Here is a 26,672-nt window from a genome sequence, read left to right on the forward strand (position 1 = left end):
TTAAGTGACTTTTTTCACGAGAACAATTATACCCTCCTGACGGTCTCCCTCTTATAGCTGTTTTAAGAGCGTTGACACTGTAAGATATGTGTTTATTGAAAATATGGTCATAATCATAATCAACAGTCCATGTTTCTAGAAGTCCAATAATATCTGAATCAGCGATGTAGTCGGTAAAGCATGTATCTGAAAGTTTATTTAGGAAACCAGAGATATTCCAAAAAAGAAATTGTTTGCTTACGCACAACGTCGTAGGGTTGTGTAGCTGGGCGTGACCACACCCCTATGTACTTGTGGAAGGTGTGTTTACATGGGGAGTGTCCGCTGCACTGGAGCTGGGTGTGTCTGTGTTCGAGGTGTCCGTGTTCTCCGTTACTACCAGCTCGCCGTTCCTGAAGTAGCCACGTTTGTTCTGTGCTCGTAGATCTTGAAGTACTTTTTATCAATCTGCCAGTCCTCAATTAGTCACGAGAGCCAGGGAGATTAACACACCCAAGCTCCCAGTCTCAGGCCATGTTTCGGTAAAGGCCAGTCCACCACGCCCAGGAGACAAACACCCAAGCTCCAATATGCCCATACCACAATTGACAAAAGATTTTACTTTGCCAAAACAAACCAGTCGTCCACGGGGAGATAATTCCCCCCAAACCCCCAATACCCACCCCAACACACTGGGAACACTGACCATAGAAATTGCCTGGTCATATCACATACGTTCCAAGGAGGAACAACCCATGCGTCCCAAAGATGGACATTCCATGCATCCCTAGGCGGGATAGGTCAGAATATGACCCTCACACTGATCATAAGAAACTGCCTGGTCATATCACATGCGTTCCAACTCATTTAAATTGAAAAGGAGCACCAGGGAGACCAGAGATTCACGATAGAACAATATTTCTACATATCACCTTATAAGGATGGAGGATACGAGACATAATCCGCGACATTTTTGTCATCACATTTGATAAAATAAAGATACTACCGATATTTGGATATTGTGGTCGTTCAGGTTATTGTGTGTACGATTCCGTGATAACAGCGAGCTGACCTGAAGTATCTACGCACATGTCGATGTTGAAAATGGGGTGGGTCATTGTTTTCGCATATGTGACGACAGCTCTCGTGTCTCGGGACTACTTAACATTTTCCTTCTCGAAAAATGGACGTTGTCATGATGACGTATAATCTATTACAGTATCGTTGACAGTGCTAAAAAAGATTGATTGATCTTTTATTTTCTGCAGTAAAAACATCTGGCGTTTTGCCGAGTAGTGGAAGCCGCCATTGTGCAGTCCCCGGGGTCAGATAAGCGCCAGCGTATCTTACCCAGGGAACCAGTCTGTTCACATATTGGAATCAATATGTGTTTCTGAAAAGAATATGTCGGAAATCTATGCATTTGGGGATAAAACATATTGCAACAGATAAGTTTGATTGATGTGATAAAACATTATTTCATCAAGCTAACACAACAATACCATAGTAAGTAGTATTTTATAATAGGTTTGCATGTATTATGCATTCAACAGCCGATACATGTACGAAAGGTGCTGACCGTACGACTGATTCTGACTTGATTGCAATGTGTTGTGAGCTCTTCCCACGGTTGTGACAAATGGGAAATTCACAAACAGAACTGAATCCACTTCTGCCGACAAACACAAACTACCCAAGCTTGTCCCCAGAGTCAATAACATGATAAATCTATGTACTCGTATGCCAATTTGCGTAGATCAAAGCTCGCGATGACACTCCCCAGATTGCGTGGCGTTGACTCGATTATTTACACAACAAACATCATAAAGCTGGAATATAAAAAAAACTGACACCTAAACATCTCCTTCATGTTTAGAGGTTGGAAGAATGTCCAGTCACTGTTGTAGTTTTCTTGCAGGAGAGTTTCATATCCTTTGACCCACTATTTAGGTTGTTCAATCTCTCGTACTGTCCATGGCCCCGTTCTTCAAAGCGATCGTAACCCTAAGGTGATCGTAAGTCCCATACTTTAACATAAACTTACGACAGTCGTAGCACTAAGATGATCGTAAGTCCCATACTTTAACATAAACTTACGACAGTCGTAGCACTAAGATGATCGTAAGTCCCATACTTTAACATAAACTTACGACAGTCGTAGCTCTACGATCGCTTTGAGGAACGGGGCCATTTTTCGATCTGGTCTGGAGATCGAGGGTTGATATTCGGTTTGATTTGGAAACTCCAATATAATAACCTCTTTACCAGGTTCCTTACAATCAAGTTTTACAATGATCGTTTTGCGAGTTAATTCAATACATTGCGACCTTCCATGGAAGCCAATGCCCCGGGAAAAGCTGGACGAGCAGGCTATGTACAAAGGGACATTACTCGAATATCTTAACAGTAGGGTTGTTATCGATCAAAATGTATTGACAAGCTTTATCAGCCTTCCATGGGGCATAGTGCAGATCTAGTCGTCTCAACTGTGGCTCTATCACATGCAAAACACTTCATATCAAGTACCGCACACAAAATGTTGCACCCTTTCTTCAGTTCCAAAAATATTTCTAAAGAAAAACTCACTTTGTTTTTGTTGGTTCATTTTTTTTTCTAAGGCTTCTGATTGTGTACCGCATCACCTGTTAACGCGTGTTCTTCTAAAAACATGTCAGAGATGGTATTCTGAACCTTGAGAGTAGGCACAAGCCAGGGTCGTATGATTAGCCCCGAACTGTTTACTTTGTTTCCTAAAGCTTTTCACACCACTATCAGTAAACGGCATATGCATATTTGCTGAGGAGCAAGTGGATAATATTAGCACATTCGTGTTTGATGGTGATATTAATGTAAATGCGCGGTGTATTAAAGTGACATAGTGTTAAATTGCAGAAACAAATTGTCAGTGTTACACGCTTTGGTGACAAAGTTACTACTGTAGTAAATTTAGACAAAAAGATTATTAGTGTATCAGTAAATAAGCTGAAAATTAGTGTTTCCTAGATGGAAAATATGAAGTTGTGTCAGTATTGAAGCACTTGGGAAATATCATCCATTTGAAAGTTATCACGGATCTTGTTAGACATACTTTAGCACAACAAGTTTAGCACAAAAGTTATTTTTTCCCTCTTCCTACAAAGGTGGTGTACCAATAACGCTGAGGTCGTTGCCATCAGGGGCGCGGTAAGTCTCAGGGCGTTCAACACGGCGAGAAGCTATGACAAGATAACCGATAGAGAAGGCTTAACTTTGAAACCGAGCGTGATCACAAGAGGGTGGGTCGATGGAAGTGGGCGAATGAAACTAACCGTCAATGAGTCAGGATTGTGCAATACGTGCAAAGAAAATCAAATCAAAGATGTGATATGACCTCTGAAGCACAGGCCCTCGTGTCTTTACGAGGATTAAAGATTTAAAAAATATTGTTTTTGAGATGAACCCCAACTCGAAATGCCTCAAAGCATAATACATTATGACAAGGCCGGACACTTCGGTACACCCTGCCCGCCTGCTTTGCCGATCGCTACGCTACCATCGCATGTAATCCATTAAAACGTAATGTAAACATAATCATGGATGATTGGCCTTTTCGATCACCACTCATGAGACCTACAAATTCTTTTTATTGTTATTTCTGCAAGTCGATTGAAACCCGATTTTGACTCTCAACTAAACGATCGTGACACAAATGGCTGACGATATATCCGTACAATACGGTGGTGTGGTCGAAGCAAGCATGAGACATGAAAATACACTATAATCTAGAAAGTTGTCAAATGATGTTTAGTCCCAAATATAACATGAATTACTGAATTATGAGTATTAGCATAAACATCGAGGTTGATGTCCACTTGCGGGCGTTGTAATTAATGACATTTGGTATGAGATATTAGATGAGATAGCTTGTCATGACTAGTTAAGCTGAAGCGTGTTGAAAACTTAACTCTGATGTCATACACCAAGCAAAGGGAGATAACTAGTGGAACGAACAATCCATGGAATGTGGTTTTGGCTTTATCTCTTAATTGATATCACAGAAAGCAGGTCACGTGGATGTATATACACCAGGCAGGTGTCACCGAAGAAACAAAAACGAAATTCGCACTGAACGCAACTTGACTGTCACCTGCGAGATGTTCTTTTGTAAAAGCTTGTTTACAATACATTCAGTGTATGTATCAAGAGCACCGTCTTATTAGTCAGATGGTTCTGAGCTCGTATGTGATGTCGTAATCTCGTGGCGTGATCCAGGCGTGCCGTGTCAACAATGTAAGGTGGTGAGATTGTGGGGGTTGACTGTAACGTCACATCCACAATTCCGGCATTTATTTAGCGACGTCTATCGTAAAGTGGACAGTGGGACGACTGAACAGTTTCAACATGGCTGCCTTCTTTCGGCAGCTCCGGCTGCTTATGTGGAAGAATTACCTTCTACAACGTAAAAAGATTGCCGTGACAGTCTTTGAAATTCTTTTACCGCTGATGTTAGGAGTGATATTTTTCAGCATGAGATTCTTGGTACCAGTCAGTCAGGCACAAGCGAACATATATGGACTCGAACCCGTGACCCGGCTATTTACATCCTTTGGTGAAAGGCAAGTTCTGTTCACACCGAACAATACACTTATCACTGGACTGTTTGCAAGTGTTAACGAGACCTTCTTACTGAATGCTACAAATGCATTAACACAATTCCAGTCTTTTCTAAAATAGTTTTGTTTGCCCAATGTGCAGCCCAAAATATTACATCTGAAAAAACTGTATATGCGGCACACGTGTGGTTTACATATTTGAATAAGTTGTAATGATGTTTATTCAGACAGACAGACAGACTTTATTCGGTAATGTAGGCCATGTTACAATGAAATTAAGAATAACATTTTAGTCACGATTTTCTTGACATAAACAGTTTTTGTATATAACAGTTTCATTTTGGCAATTGAATATGTTTGGCAAAGTTAACTGGCCATGGAATACATTTGTGAGTTGTGTAATATTATGAAAACTTAAGTCATTATAATATTCACATACAAAGAAAACATGATCTTCAGTCTGAACGAGACCCTTACTGCAGTAATTACAAATGCTATTTTGAAAATCTACTTTTTTCTTTCGTAACATATTAACTTTGAAATTGTGCAAATATATTTTTAATTTACAAAATCACGTCTTAAAGATTTATCTTCTAAAAATATAATATGTCGTTCAACGTTAAGTACAGATTTCACATTTGAGTAATGCTTTAAGTATTTACTCGTCACAATATGGCTGAGATATTGCCGATGTGGGGACGTTAAATATTAACCCACTCACTCTAAGTACTTTTGATGACGACAATTTCGAAAACAAGTCTTGTGCACTAACATCTTATAATCTTTCATTAAACTGATGCATAACAATTCTAGCATCACAAACACTTTTTGATAATTCCATATATATGAAAAACCGCGAAAACATAAAACATTTTTAATACCTGTTAACCAACAGCTCGTTTCCGGCTTTGAACAAACATATAATGCCGACCAGTTTCACGTAAGATGGCAATATATGATGTTTATTCTTCACATTGTGTAGACTCGGGTGTGCAGTGGTCAAATTTCCACGAGCCCGCTACTGTGGATGACAACTTCTCCCTGCTGGACGCCATGTTGATGTTGCTAGGCGACACGGCAATCCACCTTCTCATTACCTGGTATCTGGACAATGTCTGGCCAGGGAGTTCGGTGTACCAAAACCATTCTACTTTCCCTTCACTGTAAGTACTTGAGTCATCGAGCTTTCCGGAAAAAATTCAACGCAAGCTCGTAAAACTACAGTTGAAACTTCTAAAGCAATTCAGCTATTCAAAGACCTACTGGAAGGCCTATTATGTTCATCATGGAGTCACATTTATGCATCTTTTTTATGTATATCATAATGAAAGTCTATCAAACGTTTTACATTCCTTGTTAGTGAGTGAGTGAGTTTAGTTTTACGCCGCTTTTAGCAATATTCCAGCAATATTACGGCGGAGGACACCAGAAATGGGCATCACACATTTTACCCACGTAGGGAATCGAACCCGGGCCTTCGGTGCGAGGAGCGAACGCTTTAACCGCTAGGCTACCAACCACCCCTCCTTGTTAGGCAAGCATGATTCGTAATCGGAAATGAATGTATAATTATGCTTTGTGGACTTCTTTAATTACAACGTTTTGTGTGTAGTAATTTTGGGGGCACACTCTTTCAGAAATGCTCAAATATTTGTATTGCCAGGGCTCCTATTGGTGTGGCACACAGCAGATTCATGATCATTATTCAAGTAATCAGAACTTGGATGAAAAACACTTTGAGAAGGAACCAAGTGCTATGGAGACTGGAATATCTATCCAAAATCTCAAAAAGGTACGAACAATGGTGCTTGTGATTATGTTCTTGCATTTAAATATGTCCTTTTAGGCTACGATAAACTATTGTTAAATCTAAGACTATAATTGATAATAAGTCCCTCGGTAATCCACATTTTTGAAACCATCTTTAACGTATAATTAAAACACCTAACCAATTAAAAATACACCCAACCGCATTCTTACCGTGAAGGTTTTCGGCTCCGGATCAAAGAAGAAGGTAGCTGTGGATGGGATGAGTCTCAACATGTTCGAGGGTCAGATCTCTGTTCTCCTCCTGGGTCACAACGGTGCTGGAAAAACTACAACCATGTCTGTTCTTACGGGTAGATATATTCCAATGCTTTTTAAAATGAATATTTATATCTTTCGTGAACGTACTTCCCCTATACCAGATATACGAATACGGTAGTCAGATCCACCGGTGGTGGCCAATAACCAATTGAGCATATTATCTAGCGCAGGGTACGGTATTTTACGAGCTGAATGATATTGTACATCACGAAGCTTGCAGTCGAAGGTTTTACGCAAATACCTGGTTCGTAAAATATAGAGGGTTTTATCATGTTTTTGCTCAAATAATAGACATCTGTGAACTGAACTGACAGTTGCCTTGTGACAGTTGTCGGTCTGGCGGGACGCCAACTCGAAATGCGAAAAGTCTCGAATGTGACAAGGAAGCTACGCCATTACCTTACATGACAATTGTGTGGAGTAATACACTGTACTGGAAGTCACATGTCATGTCCTTTAAACAGTCACTATTACATTTGTGTATGCAAGGTTTCATCCCTGCGTATGGAGGCACCGCCATTGTGAACGGTTACGACATCAACAACGACATCCAGAGTGTCCGGCAGAGTCTAGTTCTTTGTCCTCAACACAACATCCTGTTTGACAGCTTGACTGTCCATGAACATCTTGAGTTTTTCGCCTGCGTAAGTTTCGTTTTTACAAATTGGTCCACATAATCAGAATCCTTAGTACTAATATATATTGTGGCCAACCGAACTTCAGTAGGTATGGGACGGGTAAGAAAAAATGGAATCGAGTACCCGCATGTACGTACCCGAATCGGAATCGAGTACCCGGAAATGTAAGGAATAAAGCACTTCTGTCAACTTTCTGAATATTCAATCACGAGTTGACGGAGATTTTTATACAAACCTTGAAAGGATGGCAATAAGATACTGAAACTGAACGTAGGCTATTTAATTAACGTCTATTTAACAAATATAGAGAGTAACACAATTACATGCATTCCTCGTTAAAACACGGGACTTTTCGTTACCGCTGTTACTGTACCTTGGCTCCTCACTGCTCATGCTCAGATATATTACAGTCGTTAATAATGACCTCCATTAATCGGACAATACCAATGATGCAAGTGTGTGTTACGTCAATGATGACAAAAGACAAGTTATTATGTGCCCTTCTCCTTTTCCGGGTTTTCGATTCCTAGAAATAGTACTCGATTCCAGCTATACCCGACCCGGATTCGAATAATTCGAGTACCCGTCCCAGACCTAAAATTGGGAATAATATTATGTTGAAGTTTCCTTATTTGGACACACATACCTATGTTTCTCACAAATACAGGAATCTAATTTTACATCATTGTTGCACAATAGTAATAGTAATAGTCCGGTTATATGGCGCTCATATCCAGGCACATTGCATGCTCACGGCGCTACCTACATTGCTATCCCCGGTCATGGACACTTTTGTACTTTCCGATACTTTTTCAACTCCCCGGGGAGCATATAGCCATGCTGCCTGTTAGGCGCAAATAGCTAAACACTCGCATTGCCAGCACATCCTCAAGGGTACCCATTTTACAGTTTGGTGAACTGAGACAATGTGGATCTTAGTATCTTGTCCAAGGATCCTACGCAAATGTGCCCTACCCGGGGACTCGAACCTAGGTACCTCCACCGGGGATCGAACCCCGCACTTCAGCGTCGTAGGCAGACGCCCTACCGCTGCACTACTGCGCTGCGCTACAAACCAATAGCAAGTCTAGTGTTCTTTTGACAGCAGAGTGAGTTATCGGGGCATGGCGTTTTTAAATGTGCATATAAAATCAGATATAGCAAATATGCTTGGTTTGAGAGAGGTGTTAGTCAGATTCGTGATATTATCAATTTAGACGGAACATATCGTACTCTCGAGGAATTTCAGAACACTTTTGAACTTGACGTAAATTTTCTCCATTATATGTAATTGTCTTATCAATGCCATTAAAAGTTATCAAACTACGTTAAAGATAATGAAACCTACTTCTTTTGAGAAAATAGATGGTAATACAGTTAATCGAAAACTGATGTCTGTTAAGAGTGGAGCCATGTAGCAACCCACTATGTAATAACAACGCACTGTAGCAACCCACTATGTAATAACAACGCACTATGTAATACAATTTTCTAAGTCCAAAAACATTTCGGACTTAGGCGATTTTATTACATAACGGGTTATTACAAACTGCGTTACACCAGTAGCAACCCACTATGTAATAACAACGCACTATGTAATAAAGTTTTCGAAGTCCAAAAACATTTCGGACTTAGGCGATTTTATTACATAACGGGTTATTACAAACTGCGTTACACCAGTAGCAACCCACTATGTAATAACAACGCACTATGTAATAAAATCCAAAAATGGTTCGGACTTAGGCGATTTCATTTACATAGCGCGTTGGTACTTTTTACCTAAGGCTACAAACTGGGTTACTCCAGTGCGTTGTTATTACATACAGTGGGTTTGCTACTGGAGTATCCCAGTTTGTAATAACCCGTTATGTATATAAAAATCGCTTAAGTCCGAAAATGTTTTGACACTGGTAATTTTTTACATAGTGCGTTGTTAATACATAGATGAGTGCTACTGGTGTAACCCAGTTCTGTAATAACCCGTTATGAAATAAAATCGCCTTTGTCCGGAAATTTTTGGACTTGGAAAATTTCATTACATAATGCGTTAAGATGTCACAAAAATCGTATTACATTTCGCTACTCAACCGTGTATGTAATACCAACGCATTTTGTAATGTAAACCACCAGAAACTCCGAAATATTAACAGTTCATATCATGGAACGGGTTTGAAGCTGAAGTTTACACTTAATTAAGGGTTTAGAACACATATTGTCCTCTCACCGGAAGGAATATCTTCAACTTTGATTTTCAGTCTTTTTTCAGCCTTAGGCAAAAGTACCAACGCGCTTTGTAATAAAATCGCCTCCTAAGTCCAAATCATTGCACTTCGGTTTTATTACATAGTGCCTTGTTATTACATAGTGGCTTGCTGCTAATGCTGTTGACTTCCTCAGGGTGGAAGTGGCAAAAGAAGAGGAGTCAATAATTGTGTGTTTTGGAGTTATAGTTCAGTATTTAACGATCTGAACTGTAAGAAATTGAAATTGGTGGCGTGAATGTCAGTTTAATGATAAATGCAGATGATATTGTATTATTATCGCCAACAGAGATCACCTACAGAAATTGGTCATGCGCAAATATTTCCATGAAAAGTGACTGTTTCTATGCCTCTGTCTTCAGGTATATAGTCTCGTGGTGAAAGCAATTTGCATTGCGTTTATTCGGGGTCTATCTAATAGCCAAAATTCAGCAAAAACATTCCTCTCAGGGCAATTTCCATTTGCAGGAATAACAATACACTTATCACTGGACTGTTTTGCGAGAGTGTTAACGAGACCTTCTTACTGGATACTGCAAATGCATTAACACAATTCCAGTCTTTTCCTAAAATGGTTTTGTTTGCCCAGTGTGCGGCCCAAAATGTTACATCTGAAAAACTGTATATGCGGCACACGTGTGGTTTTACATATTTGAATAGAAGTTGTAATGATGTTTATTCAGACAGACAGACGAAGACTTTATTCGGTAATGTAGGCCATGTTACAATGAAATTAAGAATAACATTTTAGTCACGATTTTCTTGACATAAACAGTTTTGTATATATAACAGTTTCATTTTGGCGATTGAATATGTTTGGCAAAGTTAACTGGCCATGGAATACATTTGTGAGGTTGTGTAATATTATGAAAACTTAAGTCATTATAATATTCACATACAAAGAAAAACATGATCTTCAGTCTGAACAGGACCCTTACTGCAGTAATTACAAATGCTATTTTGAAAATCTACTTTTTTCTTTCGTAACATATTAACTTTGAAATTGTGCAAATATATTTTTTAATTTACAAAATCACGTCTTAAAAGATTTATCTTCTAAAAGAAATATAATATGTCGTTCAACGTTAAGTACAGATTTCACATTTGAGTAATGCTTTAAGTATTTACTCGTCACAATATGGCTGAGATATTGCCGATGTGACGTTAAATATTAACCCACTCACTCTAAGATAGCACATTGACGACAATTTCGAAAACAAGTCTTGTGCACTAACATCTTATAATCTTTCAATAAACTGATGCATGAACAATTCTAGCATCACAAACACTTTGATAATTCCATATATATGAAAAACCGCGAAAACATAAAACATTTTATAATACCTGTTTACCAACGAAGCTCGTTTCCGGCTTTTGAACAAACATATAATGCCGACCAGTTTCACGTAAGATAGCAATATATGATGTTTATTCTTCACATTGTGTAGACTCGGGTGTGCAGTGGTCAAATTTCCACGAGGCCCGCTACTGTGGATGACAACTTCTCCTGCTGGACGCCATGTTGATGTTGCTGAGCGACACGGCAATCCGACCTTCTCATTACCTGGTATCTGGACAATGTCCTGGCCGGGGAGTTCGGTGTACCAAAACCATTCTACTTTCCTTCACTGTAAGTACTTGAGTCATCGAGCTTTCCGGAAAAATTCAACGCAAGCTCGTAAAACTACAGTTGAAACTTCTAAAGCAATTCAGCTATTCAAAGACCTACTTTCGGAAGGCCTATTATGTTCATCATGGAGTCACATTTATGCATCTTTTTTATGTATATCATAATGAAGAGTCTATCAAACGTTTTTACATTCCTTGTTAGTGCGTAGGTGAGGTTTAGTTTTACGCCGCTTTTAGCAATATTCCAGCAATATTACGGCGGAGGACACCAGAAATGGGCATCACACATTTTACCCACGTAGGAATCGAACCCGGGCCTTCGGTGCGAGGCGAACGCTTTAACCGCTAGGCCACCAACCACCCTCCCTTGTTAGGCAAAGCATGATTCGTAATCGGAAATGAATGTATGACTATTCCATGTGGACTTCTTTCAATTCCTGACGTTTTGTGTGTAGTAATTTTGGGGCACACTCTTCAGAAATGCTCAAATATTTGTATTGCCAGGGCTCTCTATTGGTGGCTTTTACGGCAGATTCATGATCATTATTCAAGTAATCAGAACTTGGATGAAAAACACTTTGAGAAGGAACCAAGTGCTATGGAGACTGGAATATCTATCCAAAATCTCAAAAGGTACGAACCGTAGATTGCTTGTGATTATGTTCTTTGCATTTAAATATGTCCTTTTAGGCTACGATAAACTATTGTTAAAATCTAAGACTATAATTGATAATAAGTCCCTCGGTAATCCACATTTTGGAAACCATCTTTAACGTATAATTAAAAACGGTAACCAATTAAAGATACACTTCAACCGTATTCTTACCGTGAAGGGTTTTTTGGCTCCGGATCAAAGAAGAAGGTAGCTGTGGATGGGATGAGTCTCAACATGTTCGAGGGTCAGATCTCTTTCTCCTGGGTCACAACGGTGCTGGAAAAACTACAACCATGTCTGTTCTTACGGGTAGATATATTCAATGCTTTTTAAAATGAATATTTATATCTTTCGTGAACGTTACTTCTATACCAGATATACGAATACGGTAGTCAGATTCCACCGGTGGTGGCCAATAACCAATTGAGCATATTATCTAGCGCAGGGTACGGTATTTTACGAGCTGAATGATATTGTACATCACGAAGCTTGCAGTCAGAAGGTTTTACGCAAATGGCCTGGTTCGTAAAATATAGAGGTTTTATCATGTTTTTTGCTCAAATAATAGACATCTGTGAACTGAACTGACAGTTGCCTTGGTGACAGTTGTCGGTCTGGCGGGGACGCCAACTCGAAATGCGAAAAGTCTCGAATGTGACAAAGGAAGCTACGCCATTACTACTTTATGATGACAATTGTGTGGAGTAATACACTGTACTGGAAGTCACATGTCATGTCCTTTAAACAGATCACTATTACATTTTGTGTATGCAGGGTTTCATCCCCTGCGTATGGAGGCACCGCCATTGTGAACGGTTTACGACATCAACAACGACATCCAGAGTGTCCGCAGAGTCTAGTTCTTTGTCCTCAACACAACATCCTTGTTTGACAGCTTGACTGTCCATGAACATCTTGAGTTTTTCGCCTGCTTAAGTTTCTTTGTTTACAAATTGGTCCACATAATCAGAATCCTTAGTACTAATATATATTGTGGCCAACCGAACTTCAGTAGGTATGGGACGGGTAGGAAAAATGGAATCGAGTACCCGCATGTACGTACCCGAATCGAATCGAGTACCGGAAATGTAAGGAATAAAGCACTTCTGTCAACTTTCTGAATAATTCAATCACGAGTTGACGGAGATTTTTATACAAACCTTGAAAGGATGGCAATAAGATACTGAAACTGAACGTAGGCTATTTAATTAACGTCTATTTAACAAATATAGAGAGTAACACAATTACATGCATTCCTCGTTAAAACACGGGACTTTTCGTTACCGCTGTTACTGTACCTTGGCTCCTCACTGCTCATGCTCAGATATATTACAGTCGTTAATAATGACCTCCATTAATCGGACAATACCAATGATGCAAGTGTGTGTTACGTCAATGATGACAAAAGACAAGTTATTATGTGCCCTTCTCCTTTTCCGGGTTTTCGATTCCTAGAAATAGTACTCGATTCCAGCTATACCCGACCCGGATTCGAATACCCGAGTACCCGTCCCAGACCTAAAATTCAGATAATATTATGTTGAAGTTTCCTATTTGGACACACATACCTATGTTTCTCACAAATACAGGAATCTAATTTGACATCATTGTTGCACAATAGTAATAGTAATAGTCCGGTTATATGGCGCTCATATCCAGGCACATTGCATGCTCACGGCGCTACCTACATTGCTATCCCCGGTCATGGACACTTTTGTACTTTCCGATACTTTTTCAACTCCCCGGGGAGCATATAGCCATGCTGCCTGTTAGGCGCAAATAGCTAAACACTCGCATTGCCAGCACATCCTCAAGGGTACCCATTTTACAGTTTGGTGAACTGAGACAATGTGGATCTTAGTATCTTGTCCAAGGATCCTACGCAAATGTGCCCTACCCGGGGACTCGAACCTAGGTACCTCCACCGGGGATCGAACCCTGGCCTTCAGCGTCGTGGTAGGCAGACGCCCTACCACTGCACTACTGCGCTGCACAAACCAATAGCAAGTCTAGTGTTCTTTTGACAGCAGAGTGAGTTATCGGGGCATGGCGTTTTTAAATGTGCATATAAAATCAGATATAGCAAATATGCTTGGTTTGAGAGAGGTGTTAGTCAGATTCGTGATATTATCAATTTAGACGGAACATATCGTACTCTCGAGGAATTTCAGAACACTTTTGAACTTGACGTAAATTTTCTCCATTATATGTAATTGTCTTATCAATGCCATTAAAAGTTATCAAACTACGTTAAAGATAATGAAACCTACTTCTTTTGAGAAAATAGATGGTAATACAGTTAATCGAAAACTGATGTCTGTTAAGAGTGGAGCCATGTAGCAACCCACTATGTAATAACAACGCACTGTAGCAACCCACTATGTAATAACAACGCACTATGTAATACAATTTTCTAAGTCCAAAAACATTTCGGACTTAGGCGATTTTATTACATAACGGGTTATTACAAACTGCGTTACAACAGTAGCAACCCACTATGTAATAACAACGCACTATGTAATAAAATCCAAAAATGGTTCGGACTTAGGCGATTTCATTACAAAGCGCGTTGGTACTTTTGCCTAAGGCTACAAACTGGGTTACTCCAGTGCGTTGTTATTACATAGTGGGTTGCTACTGGAGTATCCCAGTTTGTAATAACCCGTTATGTAATAAAATCGCTTAAGTCCGAAATGTTTTTGGACTTTGAAATTTTTTTTACATAGTGCGTTGTTATTACATAGTGGGTTGCTACTGGTGTAACCCAGTTTGTAATAACCCGTTATGAAATAAAATCGCCTTTGTACGAAATTTTTTTGGACTTTGAAGATTTCATTACATAATGCGTTAAGATGTGCAAAATCGTATTACATTTCGCTACTCAACCCGGTATGTAATACCAACGCATTTTGTAATAAACCATCAGAAAACTCCGAAATATTAACAGTTCATATCATGGAACGGGTTTAAGTTGAAGTTTACACTTAATTAAGGGTTTAGAACACATATTGTCCTCACCGGAAGGAATATCTTCAACTTTGATTTTCAGTCTTTTTCCAGCCTTAGGCAAAAGTACCAACGCGCTTTGTAATAAAATCGCCTAAGTCCGAACTGTTTTTCGGTTTTATTACATAGTGCCTTGTTATTACATAGTGGGTTGCTACTGGTGTAATGCACTTTGTAATAACCCGTTATGTAATATAATCGCCTAAGTTCGAAATGTTTTGGACTCTGCAAATTTTATTACATAGTGCGTTGTTATTACATAGTGGGTTGCTACTGGTGTAACGCACTTTGTAAAAACCGTTATGTAATAAAATCGCCTAAGTCCGCCTCAGGGTGGAGGTGGCAGAAAGAAGAGGAGCTAATAATTGTGTGTTTTGGAGTTATAATTGTGTTTAACGATCTGAACTGTGGCATTGAAATTGGTGGCGTGAATGTCAGTTTAATGATAAATGCAGATGATATTGTGTTATTATCACCAACAGAGATCACCTACAGAATGTCATGTATGAAGATTTCATGAAAAGTGACTTGTTTTATGTTCTGTCTTCAGGTATAGTTTCATGGTGAAAGTAATTGCATTGTGTTTATTCAGGGGTCTATCTAATAGCTAAAATTCAGCAAAAATGTCTTCTCGGGGCAATTTCCATTTGCAAGATAACAATACAACAGTAAATACTAAATAGTTTTTTCTTAATTTGAAATACTCTTTCCTTCTTACTGGAATTATATCCAACTGACATAAACTTAAATGAACACTATATTGAATGGGAAATTTTGACCAAGTATTTTATGAGGTAAATATTTTGACTGTAATTTTCTGTTTCACTGTTTATTGCATGTAGCCTTTTTTGGGTATTTTAATTGGATGCAGGAGTTTAGTGCTACCTTAGTGTAGTTTAAAGTTGAAATGCGAGGTTATTTACAGGAATACGGAATAGACGTATTGTAACCTTGGTTGAATTTTCACGTGTTTACGTTAGATTTCTATCTAAAAAAACTCCCATACACAACCACGGAACAACCCATTTTCAACGTTAATAATGTATCAAACTTCAACGTTGATTCAACGTTGGATATCTACGTCTAAAAAACGTTCATATACAACCTCTTTTCGACGTTGAAAATAGGTCAGACTTCAACGTTGATTCCACCTCGGATATCAGATACAACCTATTTTCAACCTAATTTCTACGTTGAGGACCAACCTATTCTCAACGTTGAAGATGGCAATACAGACATCGTGAGTGTAAGTAACATCCAAAATCATAATTCGAAATAAAACGAAACATAACCCTAAAACGAAATGGAATCTGTATCGAAATGTCTCACTGACGAGATAAGATAGGTTCTTATCCATAAAGTTTGTCAACAGAGTAAACGTTTGTTCATGTCTGCTCGTGAGTTTGTTGGTTTGAGAAAGGCGCCAATTCTGACTCTGTTCGGTTCAGTTATGATGGTCATAGTGAAAGCTATAAATAGTCCACCTTGCCCGAGGATTATCCAGCATGCATGTTCCATTGTCCAGTTCGAGGCACGCATACCTAGAACATAAATAACCTTTTAAGTAAACTTCGCAAAAGTCGACCATAACACGGCAGCATAAATAAAATCTGGCTATTATTTCTGCAGGGTAAGACCTTCTGCAAGTCTGACATTTCTGCAGTAATGTTCTTTATTAACCAGTTTGTGAGCTTATGGTTACGTGAGCATACTTGCCGGATGCAATATTGGATTCAACTCCTTGAGATCATTCCCGTGATATGAAATGGACATCTGTGTGGTCAAGTTCGGGACTGCTGGCCGCCATATAGCTAGAATATTACTCAGTGCGGCGTAAAACTAAACTCGCTCACAGCTCAGACTGCTGACCAGGCCAAAGGTCTACCGCTCTGCCTTCTCTTTCAATTCATCATGTCGGTAGGTGTGTAAAGTGTAAACACATACTTTATATCTTGATTGTATTTGTATTTAAAATTTGGGTCTTATATATTCTCTGACAGATTTTATTTAGACCATGTTCCTGATTTTGGATAATAATTTGAGACAACGGTTTGGGTGATATTTGAAGTTATTTCATGTGCCAATGATGTTTGTCAACATCTAAATTCTGTCAATTTGATGACAACAAATATTTCACTCTGGCTCTGTACAAAATATTAATTTAATTGATTCATTTCACAAGATATAGAGCGTCAGTGCAAAATGAAAACCTTGTCTATCTTGGCCATCTACAGAAACAAACTCCGTTGGTGTAAACGACAAAATAGCTGTAACATTATATGAATGGACCACTGCAAATAAGTGAGTACCTTTCCTGAAAGTTGTCCTCAGCCCATGACAATGAAAGTATTCATTACTTTGCTTTCGAATGGGATGAAGGACTTAACGAGGTTGGAGAGTGACGTCCCTTTGCTATTGACACGAAGTAAACAATCACTGAAGATTTTTCTCTGAAAAACACATAAAACAAGATATTCAAGAACGGAAAGAGGTATGGGGGTAGACATCAATACCTGGAGAGTAAAGATAGGAACTTTCGCAAGACGAAAACAGAGCGTGAAGTTCAGAATAAACACTTTATGTGTGTCGTTGTCAGTGGCTATACTTTTCGTGATAGCAATGCTTACTGTGACTGTAAGTGGGGACGTCGAGACGAACCCAGGTCCTGAAACCCCAGCAGCTAGTGCTAAATACACAGTGAAAGAACTGAGTGAAATAGTTAATTCACTTCAGGCGGAGATAAAGGGGTTGAAGGAGCAAGTAGCTAGACTTACTTCAGGTCTCGAAACTAAGACAAATGACTTAGCGAGGAAAACTGAAGATCTGGAGAATAGATCAAGGAGGGAAAATATTGTAGTGTATGGGATCCCTGAGAAAGCTGGGAATGAAAGGGAGACCTGGGCAGATTGTGAGACTTCTGTAAGAAATGTGCTTGTTGATAAGCTGGAAATGGAGGAAGCAGAAAGTGACCAGGGGGATGGGATAGAGAGAGCCCACAGAGTGGGGAAGAGGAGAGACGGAGGCAAGCCCAGACCTATTGTGGTCAAGCTCACCAGGGGCAAAACTAAGACAGCCTTCCTCACCTGTGCCAGGGAAAAACTTAGACAGAGTCCTGTGAAAATCAGTGAAGATTATAGTTTTGTGGTAAGAGAGAAAAGAAAGAACTTAATCCCTCACATGATCAAAGCCAGGAATTATGGAAAAGAAGCTTACCTACGGTTTGACAAGCTGGTTATTCAGGGGAAGTCATATGACTTTGACTCCAAAACCAATGCCCTGACTGAGATCAGATAGAGTTTAGGCCAGGCCCAGTCATTGACACACTACCCGGATACTTATACAGATACTGATTCACACACATTCTCTATCTTCACTTGGAACTGCCAATCTCTCAAACGCCATCTAGAGAATAAACACTTAGAACATGTATTATCACTATACTCGGTGGTAGGATTATGTGAAACATGGTTCTATTCTTTACAGGACTATAGCACATTTCTCTTAGACACACATCAACTGTTTGCTACTTGCAGAGACAAACTAAAGCATGGAGGAGTTGGTGTGTATGTTGATAAACGTTTGTGTTGTACAAGAATACTCTCACATATTCTAGATGATGTCTACATACTGTTTGATAAGAAAGTCTTTGGTTTTTCTAGAGATCTTGTGATTGGAGTGTTGTATATTTCACCAGAATATTCACAGTATTATGTTGGAAAAGAAAGTGACAGTCTAGATACATTAGATGAATGTCTTCATGATATCCAATCTTGTTATGATTCTGACATTATACTCACAGGTGACTTTAACTCCAGAACAGGTACCAATGATGACTGTATTATTGATGACAGTGCTGATTATCTCCCAGGTGGTGATTGGTATGACACTGATGATGTACACGTCAATAGGAACAACAGAGACTCAGAGGTCAATAATTTTGGTAGACGTTTGTTAGATATCTGTATATCTCACTCCTTGCATATTGTCAACGGGAGATGTCAAGGGGATCATTTTGGTGATTTTACTTGTGTTTCAAATAATGGTCAAAGTGTTGTAGATTATCTAATCGCTAGTTCACCTCTATTTTCTGCTATCGATGATTTCAAGGTTGGGGAACTAGATGAGTCTGATCATTTTCCAATTATATGTGAGTTTGTAACAAAATGTGCAACTCTTACTGGACATGAAGACTGCTCAGAGAGCACGACACCTTATAACAGATTCAAATGGGACACAAGATATTCGGACAATTTTCAGAGATTAATCAGAGATGACACGGCAAACCGAAATGATTAGAAACATTGTAAATCAAGTTGATATGGACATAGATAAGGTTGTACACATGATAAATCAGTTTTACAGTAGAGCCGCTGTAAGCACGAGCAGACGAAAGTCGTCACGTGACCAGCACAGACGGACTCAACCTCCATGGTGGGATAGTGACTGTGAGAAAGCTAAACGAGACAAATATCGTGCTCTGGATAAATTCAGGATAACTAACAGTCAGCAGGATATACAAGAATATAAAGGATTAAAATCGACTTTTAGAGATATTTGCAAAAACAAAAAAGAAGAACACGAAAGGAGTATGTCAAATAATCTTATGTCAATTAAGCACAGTATTGGCGACCTTTGGAAGGAACTCAAGAAATTGAAAACTTCAAAATCTACTAACACAATAGGTGCAAACGAGTGGCTGAAACACTTTGAGAATTTACTGAACAATGAACAGAAAGATAGATCAATGGAAGATACAGTTAATGATTTCTTATCCCTACATGATAACCAGTGTATGAACTGTGATGATGGAACACCGCATTGCCTTAATGCGCCTGTAACTTTAACTGGGGTAACAAGAACAATTAGTGAATTAAAGCAGAACAAGTCGCCTGGTTGTGATGGTAAACCTTCGGAAATACTGAGACACTCTTCTGATGTGATAGCGCCTGTACTTTTACGACTCTTCAACAAAATTCTTGAATCAGGAAATTTCCCCGACGAGTGGTGTGGAGCCATAATATGCCCCCTCCATAAGGGCGGATCACAAACAGATGTGAATAACTACAGAGGGATTTCACTTTTATCAGTCATCGGGAAAGTTTTCACAAAAATATTAAATCAAAGATTACAGTTATGGACATCTGATAATAGTATTATACATGAAAACCAAGCCGGATTTAGGAAGGGGTACACAACGGTGGACAATATATTCACTCTGCATGGAATGATCAGAAAATATCTATCAAAATCGGGTGGCCGTTTCTATTGCATTTTCATAGACTTTTCGAAAGCCTTCGACAACGTAATTCATTCACATCTCTGGTACCGACTCATCAACTACAACATGCATGGGAATATTCTGACAGTCCTGCGAAACATGTATTCCAAACTAAAGTCATGTGTCAGAACTTCATGTGGTCTAACAGAATTCTTCCAGTGTTTTCGAGGAACAAGACAGGGATGTATGTTAAGCCCGCTACTTTTTACTTTATATATCAATGAACTTATAACAGAAATAACGATATCAGATTGTAAAGGTATTTATATTTCCGAAAATGCTCCAAATGTGTGTTCTCTCTTATATGCTGATGACGTGGATAACTCAACAGAAACAGTAGGGAGACTACAAAAACATATTGATGTTCTTAGTACCTTCTGTGACAAATGGGGTCTCGCTCTAAACAAAAATAAATCGCAGATTGTAGTTTTTCGAAACGGAGGATACCTGCGCAACTACGAAAGGTGGTTTTATAAAGGATCGCAGATTAAGGTGTTGTCATACTATAAATATCTCGGACTGATATTTACACCCAAAGCAATATGGACTCGAGCTACAACAACATTATATGTGTGGTGGACTGCCGATCAATGTAGCTGCAAACCTATTCGACAGAATGGCTTTACCAATCTTGACATATGGAGCTGATATCTCGGGTTTTCAACATATTCAACACATAGAAAAAGTTCAGCTGAAATATTTCAAAAAAATTATATATGTACCTAAAAATGCATGCAATGCTGCTGTTCTTGGAGATTGTGGAAGACATACTGTTTTCGTCACACATGTAATGAAGTTAATCACATACTTGACCAAACTTCTTTTGATGGACAATCGCCGACTTCCAAAGCAGACCTATGTGATGTTATATGGGTTGGACAGTTTAAATCGTACATCATGGGCTTCAAAGGTTAAACAGATATTATTTCAATATGGATTTGGATACACGTGGATCATGCAGGACTTCGGAAATAAAACACTCTTTCTATCAGAAATAAAACAACGTATCGTCGACGTAGATATTCAACAATGGCAAGCAGACATTAAAAACAACTCTAAACTATCCTCATATGCTACCTACAAATCAGTTTTAAATGTCGAACACTATCTAACTCATATCAACTTAAGAATATACCGTCAAGCTTTGTCAAGACTTAGATGCGGATGCCACAATTTAAGGATTGAACTTGGACGAAGAATCGGAATAGATGTAGAAAGCAGATTATGTACACACTGCAGCCGCTACGGAATAGATGTAGTTGAAAATGAATTTCATTTCTTACTTGTATGCAAAGCTTTTTCAAATTTACGAAAATCATATATTCACCCTGCATACCATGAACATCCCTCTGTTGCAGCATTTGTCAATCTTATCAATTCCACATGTCCTCAAACATTGCTAAATCTAAGTAAGTATGTATTCTTAGCATTTAAACTTTACCCATCGGTACACCAATAATGTTATTATCGTGCATTGTGTATTACTGTAGTACCTTGTGAAATTTATTCATCGTTTATATATTGATGTATAACAAATATGTGTACATGCCGTTAATGTACGTCCTATGGGCCTGTGGCCTTTGACTTGAATGAATAAACAAACAAAGACTTAACGAGTGTATGAGTGATTAACTATACACCATCAATTTGGCTTTCCGCATTTGTATATTTATTATGAACGGAACCACGACCTTTCTTTCTTTCAAAGACCCGCTGAGGTCCGGGTGAGAATGAGCCTTCAGCAACCCATGCTTGTCGTAAGAAGCGACTAACCGAATCGGGGTGGTCAGGCTCGCTGACTTGGTTGGCACATGTCATCGGTTTCATGCTGTTGATCACTGGATTGTCTGTTCAAGACTCGATTATTTACAGACCTCCGCCATATAGCTGGCATATTGCTGAGCGCGGCGTAAACCTGAACTCAGTCACTCACTCTTTCTTTAAACACTTGTCTCCCCGCCTCCCCCACAGTTGACAATAATTACCTTATAACAATAACACAAATGAATAAGGAAGGGGAATAGTATTGATAATGTGGGAACTATTTCAGCCTTTGGTGTCCAGTGATAATGTATGCCCTTTCTCGCTGGCATCATGCAACAGAGACTCATTTAGTAAAACTCAGCAGTTGATTGCTGAGAAATGCTGCATTACTCTTCTTCTTACTTCTTTACTTCTCTTACTTCTTCTTTACTCAAAATTTAAATCTTAAAGACAATACCATGTAAATGGACGCCGTAACGTTCTAAAGTGGTAACGTTGAAAAGTGTATTCCTAAATTGTATTCCCAGTTTTGACAATTGACATTCCGCTCTTTCGTTTGTTTAAGACAAAAGACAAAATCAATAATAATATGACTTCATATTGTACAAACATTACCAAACCCATGAACTTGGCAGTTAAATCAGTGTCTCAAAAAATCAGAAAAACTTAATCTATTTTAATATGTGTGTGTGTGTCTATGTATGTTATTTACATATTATACAAAAGGTGATAGTTGGTGTGTTGGTAAGGTCACCATAGAGGCCTGTCACTGTTTGAAGGCAGGTATTGAGTGTATGGGCAGGTGTCACTCAAGCTTACCCTCTACAAACAAGAGAACATATATTGTATGTACTACACTGTATATTATGTATGTAACCCCCAAAGAAATCAAACAAATAAGAACCGGATTAGACTGCGTCACCTTTAAATTCATGCAGTTTACTTGCTGCTGTATGTATCATGTTTATAATGTCACCATTTGTTACTCGCTGTTTTAAACCGACCGAAACATGATATTTTGAACATATCTTGGAGATGTGTATCTTTGACTACGTGATCCACTTGCTCGACTCTGCTATACTCTGCCGGGGATATTATAGTCTAATCTAATCTCTTAGTCCTGGAATCCCGGAATCCAGAATCTCAAATTACAAAGTAGTTGAGCTCTTTTACCGAAGACCCATCCGTTGTTTTGTCGACGTCTTTGCGTCTGGCTAATGTTCTTCGAGAAAGGTTTACTAATGAGTTGTATTTAATTACATTATAATTTTACGTCAATATTTCCTTTATAATAAGAGGTAAACTTTTTAAAACCTTCACTTTCTTCCCGCATCTATCTGAATTGTGACAAAAATATCGGCAATGAAAAGTGCAATAAATGATTTATTAACTACGCATAAAGAAATAGCAGGGCTTTACATCAAGACAAAGAGTCACGGTTATGTGTATCTAAGTTGCATTTACAGGGCTGAAGAGATCTTGATTCTAACATGGTCCGTGGCTGCAGACCTTCAAGGAGACATCAAAATGGGTGGTGGCTGGACAGGCCATGTCGTACTTGATGCCCTATGTGATGTTATATGGGTTGGACAGTTTAAATCGTACATCATGGGCTTCAAAGGTTAAACAGATATTATTTCAATATGGATTTGGATACACGTGGATCATGCAGGACTTCGGAAATAAAACACTCTTTCTATCAGAAATAAAACAACGTATCGTCGACGTAGATATTCAACAATGGCAAGCAGACATTAAAAACAACTCTAAACTATCCTCATATGCTACCTACAAATCAGTTTTAAATGTCGAACACTATCTAACTCATATCAACTTAAGAATATACCGTCAAGCTTTGTCAAGACTTAGATGCGGATGCCACAATTTAAGGATTGAACTTGGACGAAGAATCGGAATAGATGTAGAAAGCAGATTATGTACACACTGCAGCCGCTACGGAATAGATGTAGTTGAAAATGAATTTCATTTCTTACTTGTATGCAAAGCTTTTTCAAATTTACGAAAATCATATATTCACCCTGCATACCATGAACATCCCTCTGTTGCAGCATTTGTCAATCTTATCAATTCCACATGTCCTCAAACATTGCTAAATCTAAGTAAGTATGTATTCTTAGCATTTAAACTTTACCCATCGGTACACCAATAATGTTATTATCGTGCATTGTGTATTACTGTAGTACGTTGTGAAATTTATTCATCGTTTATATATTGATGTATAACAAATATGTGTACATATATGCCGTTAAATATGTGCCGTTAATGTACGTCCTATGGGCCTGTGGCCTTTGACTTGAATGAATAAACAAACAAAGACTTAACGAGTGTATGAGTGATTAACTATACACCATCAATTTGGCTTTCCGCATTTGTATATTTATTATGAACTGAACCACGACCTTTCTTTCTTTAAAGACCCGCTGAGGTCCGGGTGAGAATGAGCCTTCAGCAACCCATGCTTGTCGTAAGAAGCGACTAACCGAATCGGGTGGTCAGGCTCGCTGACTTGGTTGGCACATGTCATCGGTTCCCAATTGCGCAGGTCGATGCTCATGCTGTTGATCACTGGATTGTCTGTTCAAGACTCGATTATTTACAGACCGCCGCCATATAGCTGGAATATTGCTGAGCGCGGCGTAAACCTGAACTCAGTCACTCACTCTTTCTTTAAACACTTGTCTCCCCGCCTCCCCCACAGTTGACAATAATTACCTTATAACAATAACACAAATGAATAAGGAAGGGGAATAGTATTGATAATGTGGGAACTATTTCAGCCTTTGGTGTCCAGTGATAATGTATGCCCTTTCTCGCTGGCATCATGCAACAGAGACTCATTTAGTAAAACTCAGCAGTTGATTGCTGAGAAATGCTGCATTACTCTTCTTCTTACTTCTTTACTTCTCTTACTTCTTCTTTACTCAAAATTTAAATCTTAAAGACAATACCATGTACCGTAACGTTCTAAAGTGGTAACGTTGAAAAGTGTATTCCTAAATTGTATTCCCAGTTTTGACAATTGACATTCCGCTCTTTCGTTTGTTTAAGACAAAAAGACAAAATCAATAATAATATGACTTCATATTGTACAAACATTACCAAACCCATGAACTTGGCAGTTAAATCAGTGTCTCAAAAATCAGAAAAACTTAATCTATTTTAATATGTGTGTGTGTCTATGTATGTCATTTACATATTATACAAAAAGGTGATAGTTGGTGTGTGTGGTAAGGTCACCATAGAGCCTGTCACTGTTTGAAGGCAGGTATTGAGTGTATGGGCAGGTGTCACTCAAGCTTACCCTCTACAAACAAGAGAACATATATTGTATGTACTACACTGTATATTATGTATGTAACCCCCAAAGAAATCAAACAAATAAGAACCGGATTAGACTGCGTCACCTTTAAATTCATGCAGTTTACTTGCTGCTGTATGTATCATGTTTATAATGTCACCATTTGTTACTCGCTGTTTTAAACCGACCGAAACATGATATTTTGAACATATCTTGGAGATGTGTATCTTTGACTACGTGATCCACTTGCTCGACTCTGCTATACTCTGCCGGGGATATTATAGTCTAATCTAATCTCTTAGTCCTGGAATCCCGGAATCCAGAATCTCAAATTACAAAGTAGTTGAGCTCTTTTTACCGAAGACCCATCCCGTTGTTTGTCGACGTCTTTGCGTCTGGCTAATGTTCTTCGAGAAAGGTTTACTAATGAGTTGTATTTAATTACATTATAATTTTTACGTCAATATTTCCTTTATAATAAGAGGTAAACTTTTAAAACCTTCACTTTCTTCCCGCATCTATCTGAATTGTGACAAAAATATCGGCAATGAAAAAGTGCAATAAATGATTTATTAACTACGCATAAGAAATAGCAGGGCTTTACATCAAGACAAAGAGTCACAGTTATGTGTATCTAAGTTGCATTTACAGGGCTGAAGAGATCTTGATTCTAACATGGTCCGTGGCTGCAGACCTTCAAGGAGACATCAAAATGGGTGGTGGCTGGACAGGCCATGTCGTACTTGATGCCGTTGGAGCACATGTAGAATTTGGTGCAGTCAGTCTCGTGGGCGATCATGACGACACCGCTGTCGGGACAGGACTCGGCCGTCTTGGGAGCTGCTGTGGTGGCAGCGTGTTTGCAGACAGATGTCTCGGAGTCATACACGGTACCTTCTGGACACTGGTGGCGGTGAGCCACGCCATTGCTGCACTGGTAGAAGCGCTTCTCATTGGTGTCATGAGCATGGTAGGTGGCCTCATCTTCCGGACAAAGATCTGCAAGAAATCGAACAGTTATATAAGGAAACAATTATCAAACACGTTAGTGCTTAGAAAACTATTAGTTTTCATATCTCTGAAAAACCACCAAACTCTTCAGATTTGGACTGTTAATCTCTCCCACTTAGGGAACAGAGTGCACCATCAGCGGAGACTGACACGATCAAGGGAGGCCATACTCCGCATTTGGAAAACACTGATCAAACGTGTTAGTGCTTAGAAAACAATTAGGTTTCATATTCCTTAAATGCGTCTGTACTCCTCAGCGTTGAACTGTTAATCTCAGCGTTGAACTGTTAATCTCTCCTAATTAAGGAACAGCGTGAACGATCAGCGAATCCTGACACAACAAATGGAGGCTACTCTGGACATTGAACTTCCATATCTGGTAGTTAGTTAGGGGAGATGGTTAGTTAGGGGAGTGTGAGCCAATTTGAATCCAGTTATTCCTCTGTTGGTGA

General features: G+C 38.9%; 1 protein-coding gene across 4 annotated transcripts in view; it reads right to left on the reverse strand.

The window, feature by feature from the left end:
* LOC124283451 (coadhesin-like) overlaps positions 1-26,672 on the reverse strand; it is a 71,357-nt gene that overhangs the window by 36,590 nt on the left and 8,095 nt on the right. The window contains exons 8-9 of one of the 4 annotated variants that reach the window (XM_046719513.1): positions 25,946-26,208; positions 23,261-23,441 (exon numbers count right to left, since the gene is read on the reverse strand). The exons of 2 other annotated variants lie outside the window; for them this stretch is intronic. In XM_046719513.1, the coding sequence (XP_046575469.1) occupies positions 23,376-23,441; positions 25,946-26,208 (329 nt within the window). In that variant the 3' untranslated portion in view covers positions 23,261-23,375. Of the gene's footprint in view, positions 1-23,260; positions 23,442-25,765; positions 26,209-26,672 lie in introns of those variants that run through there. One more of the 4 variants, XM_046719512.1, reaches the window with a different exon arrangement.

Source organism: Haliotis rubra, unplaced genomic scaffold (genome assembly GCF_003918875.1).
Source record: "Haliotis rubra isolate DU_JTF1 unplaced genomic scaffold, ASM391887v1 Scf316, whole genome shotgun sequence".
NCBI lineage: Eukaryota > Metazoa > Mollusca > Gastropoda > Lepetellida > Haliotidae > Haliotis > Haliotis rubra.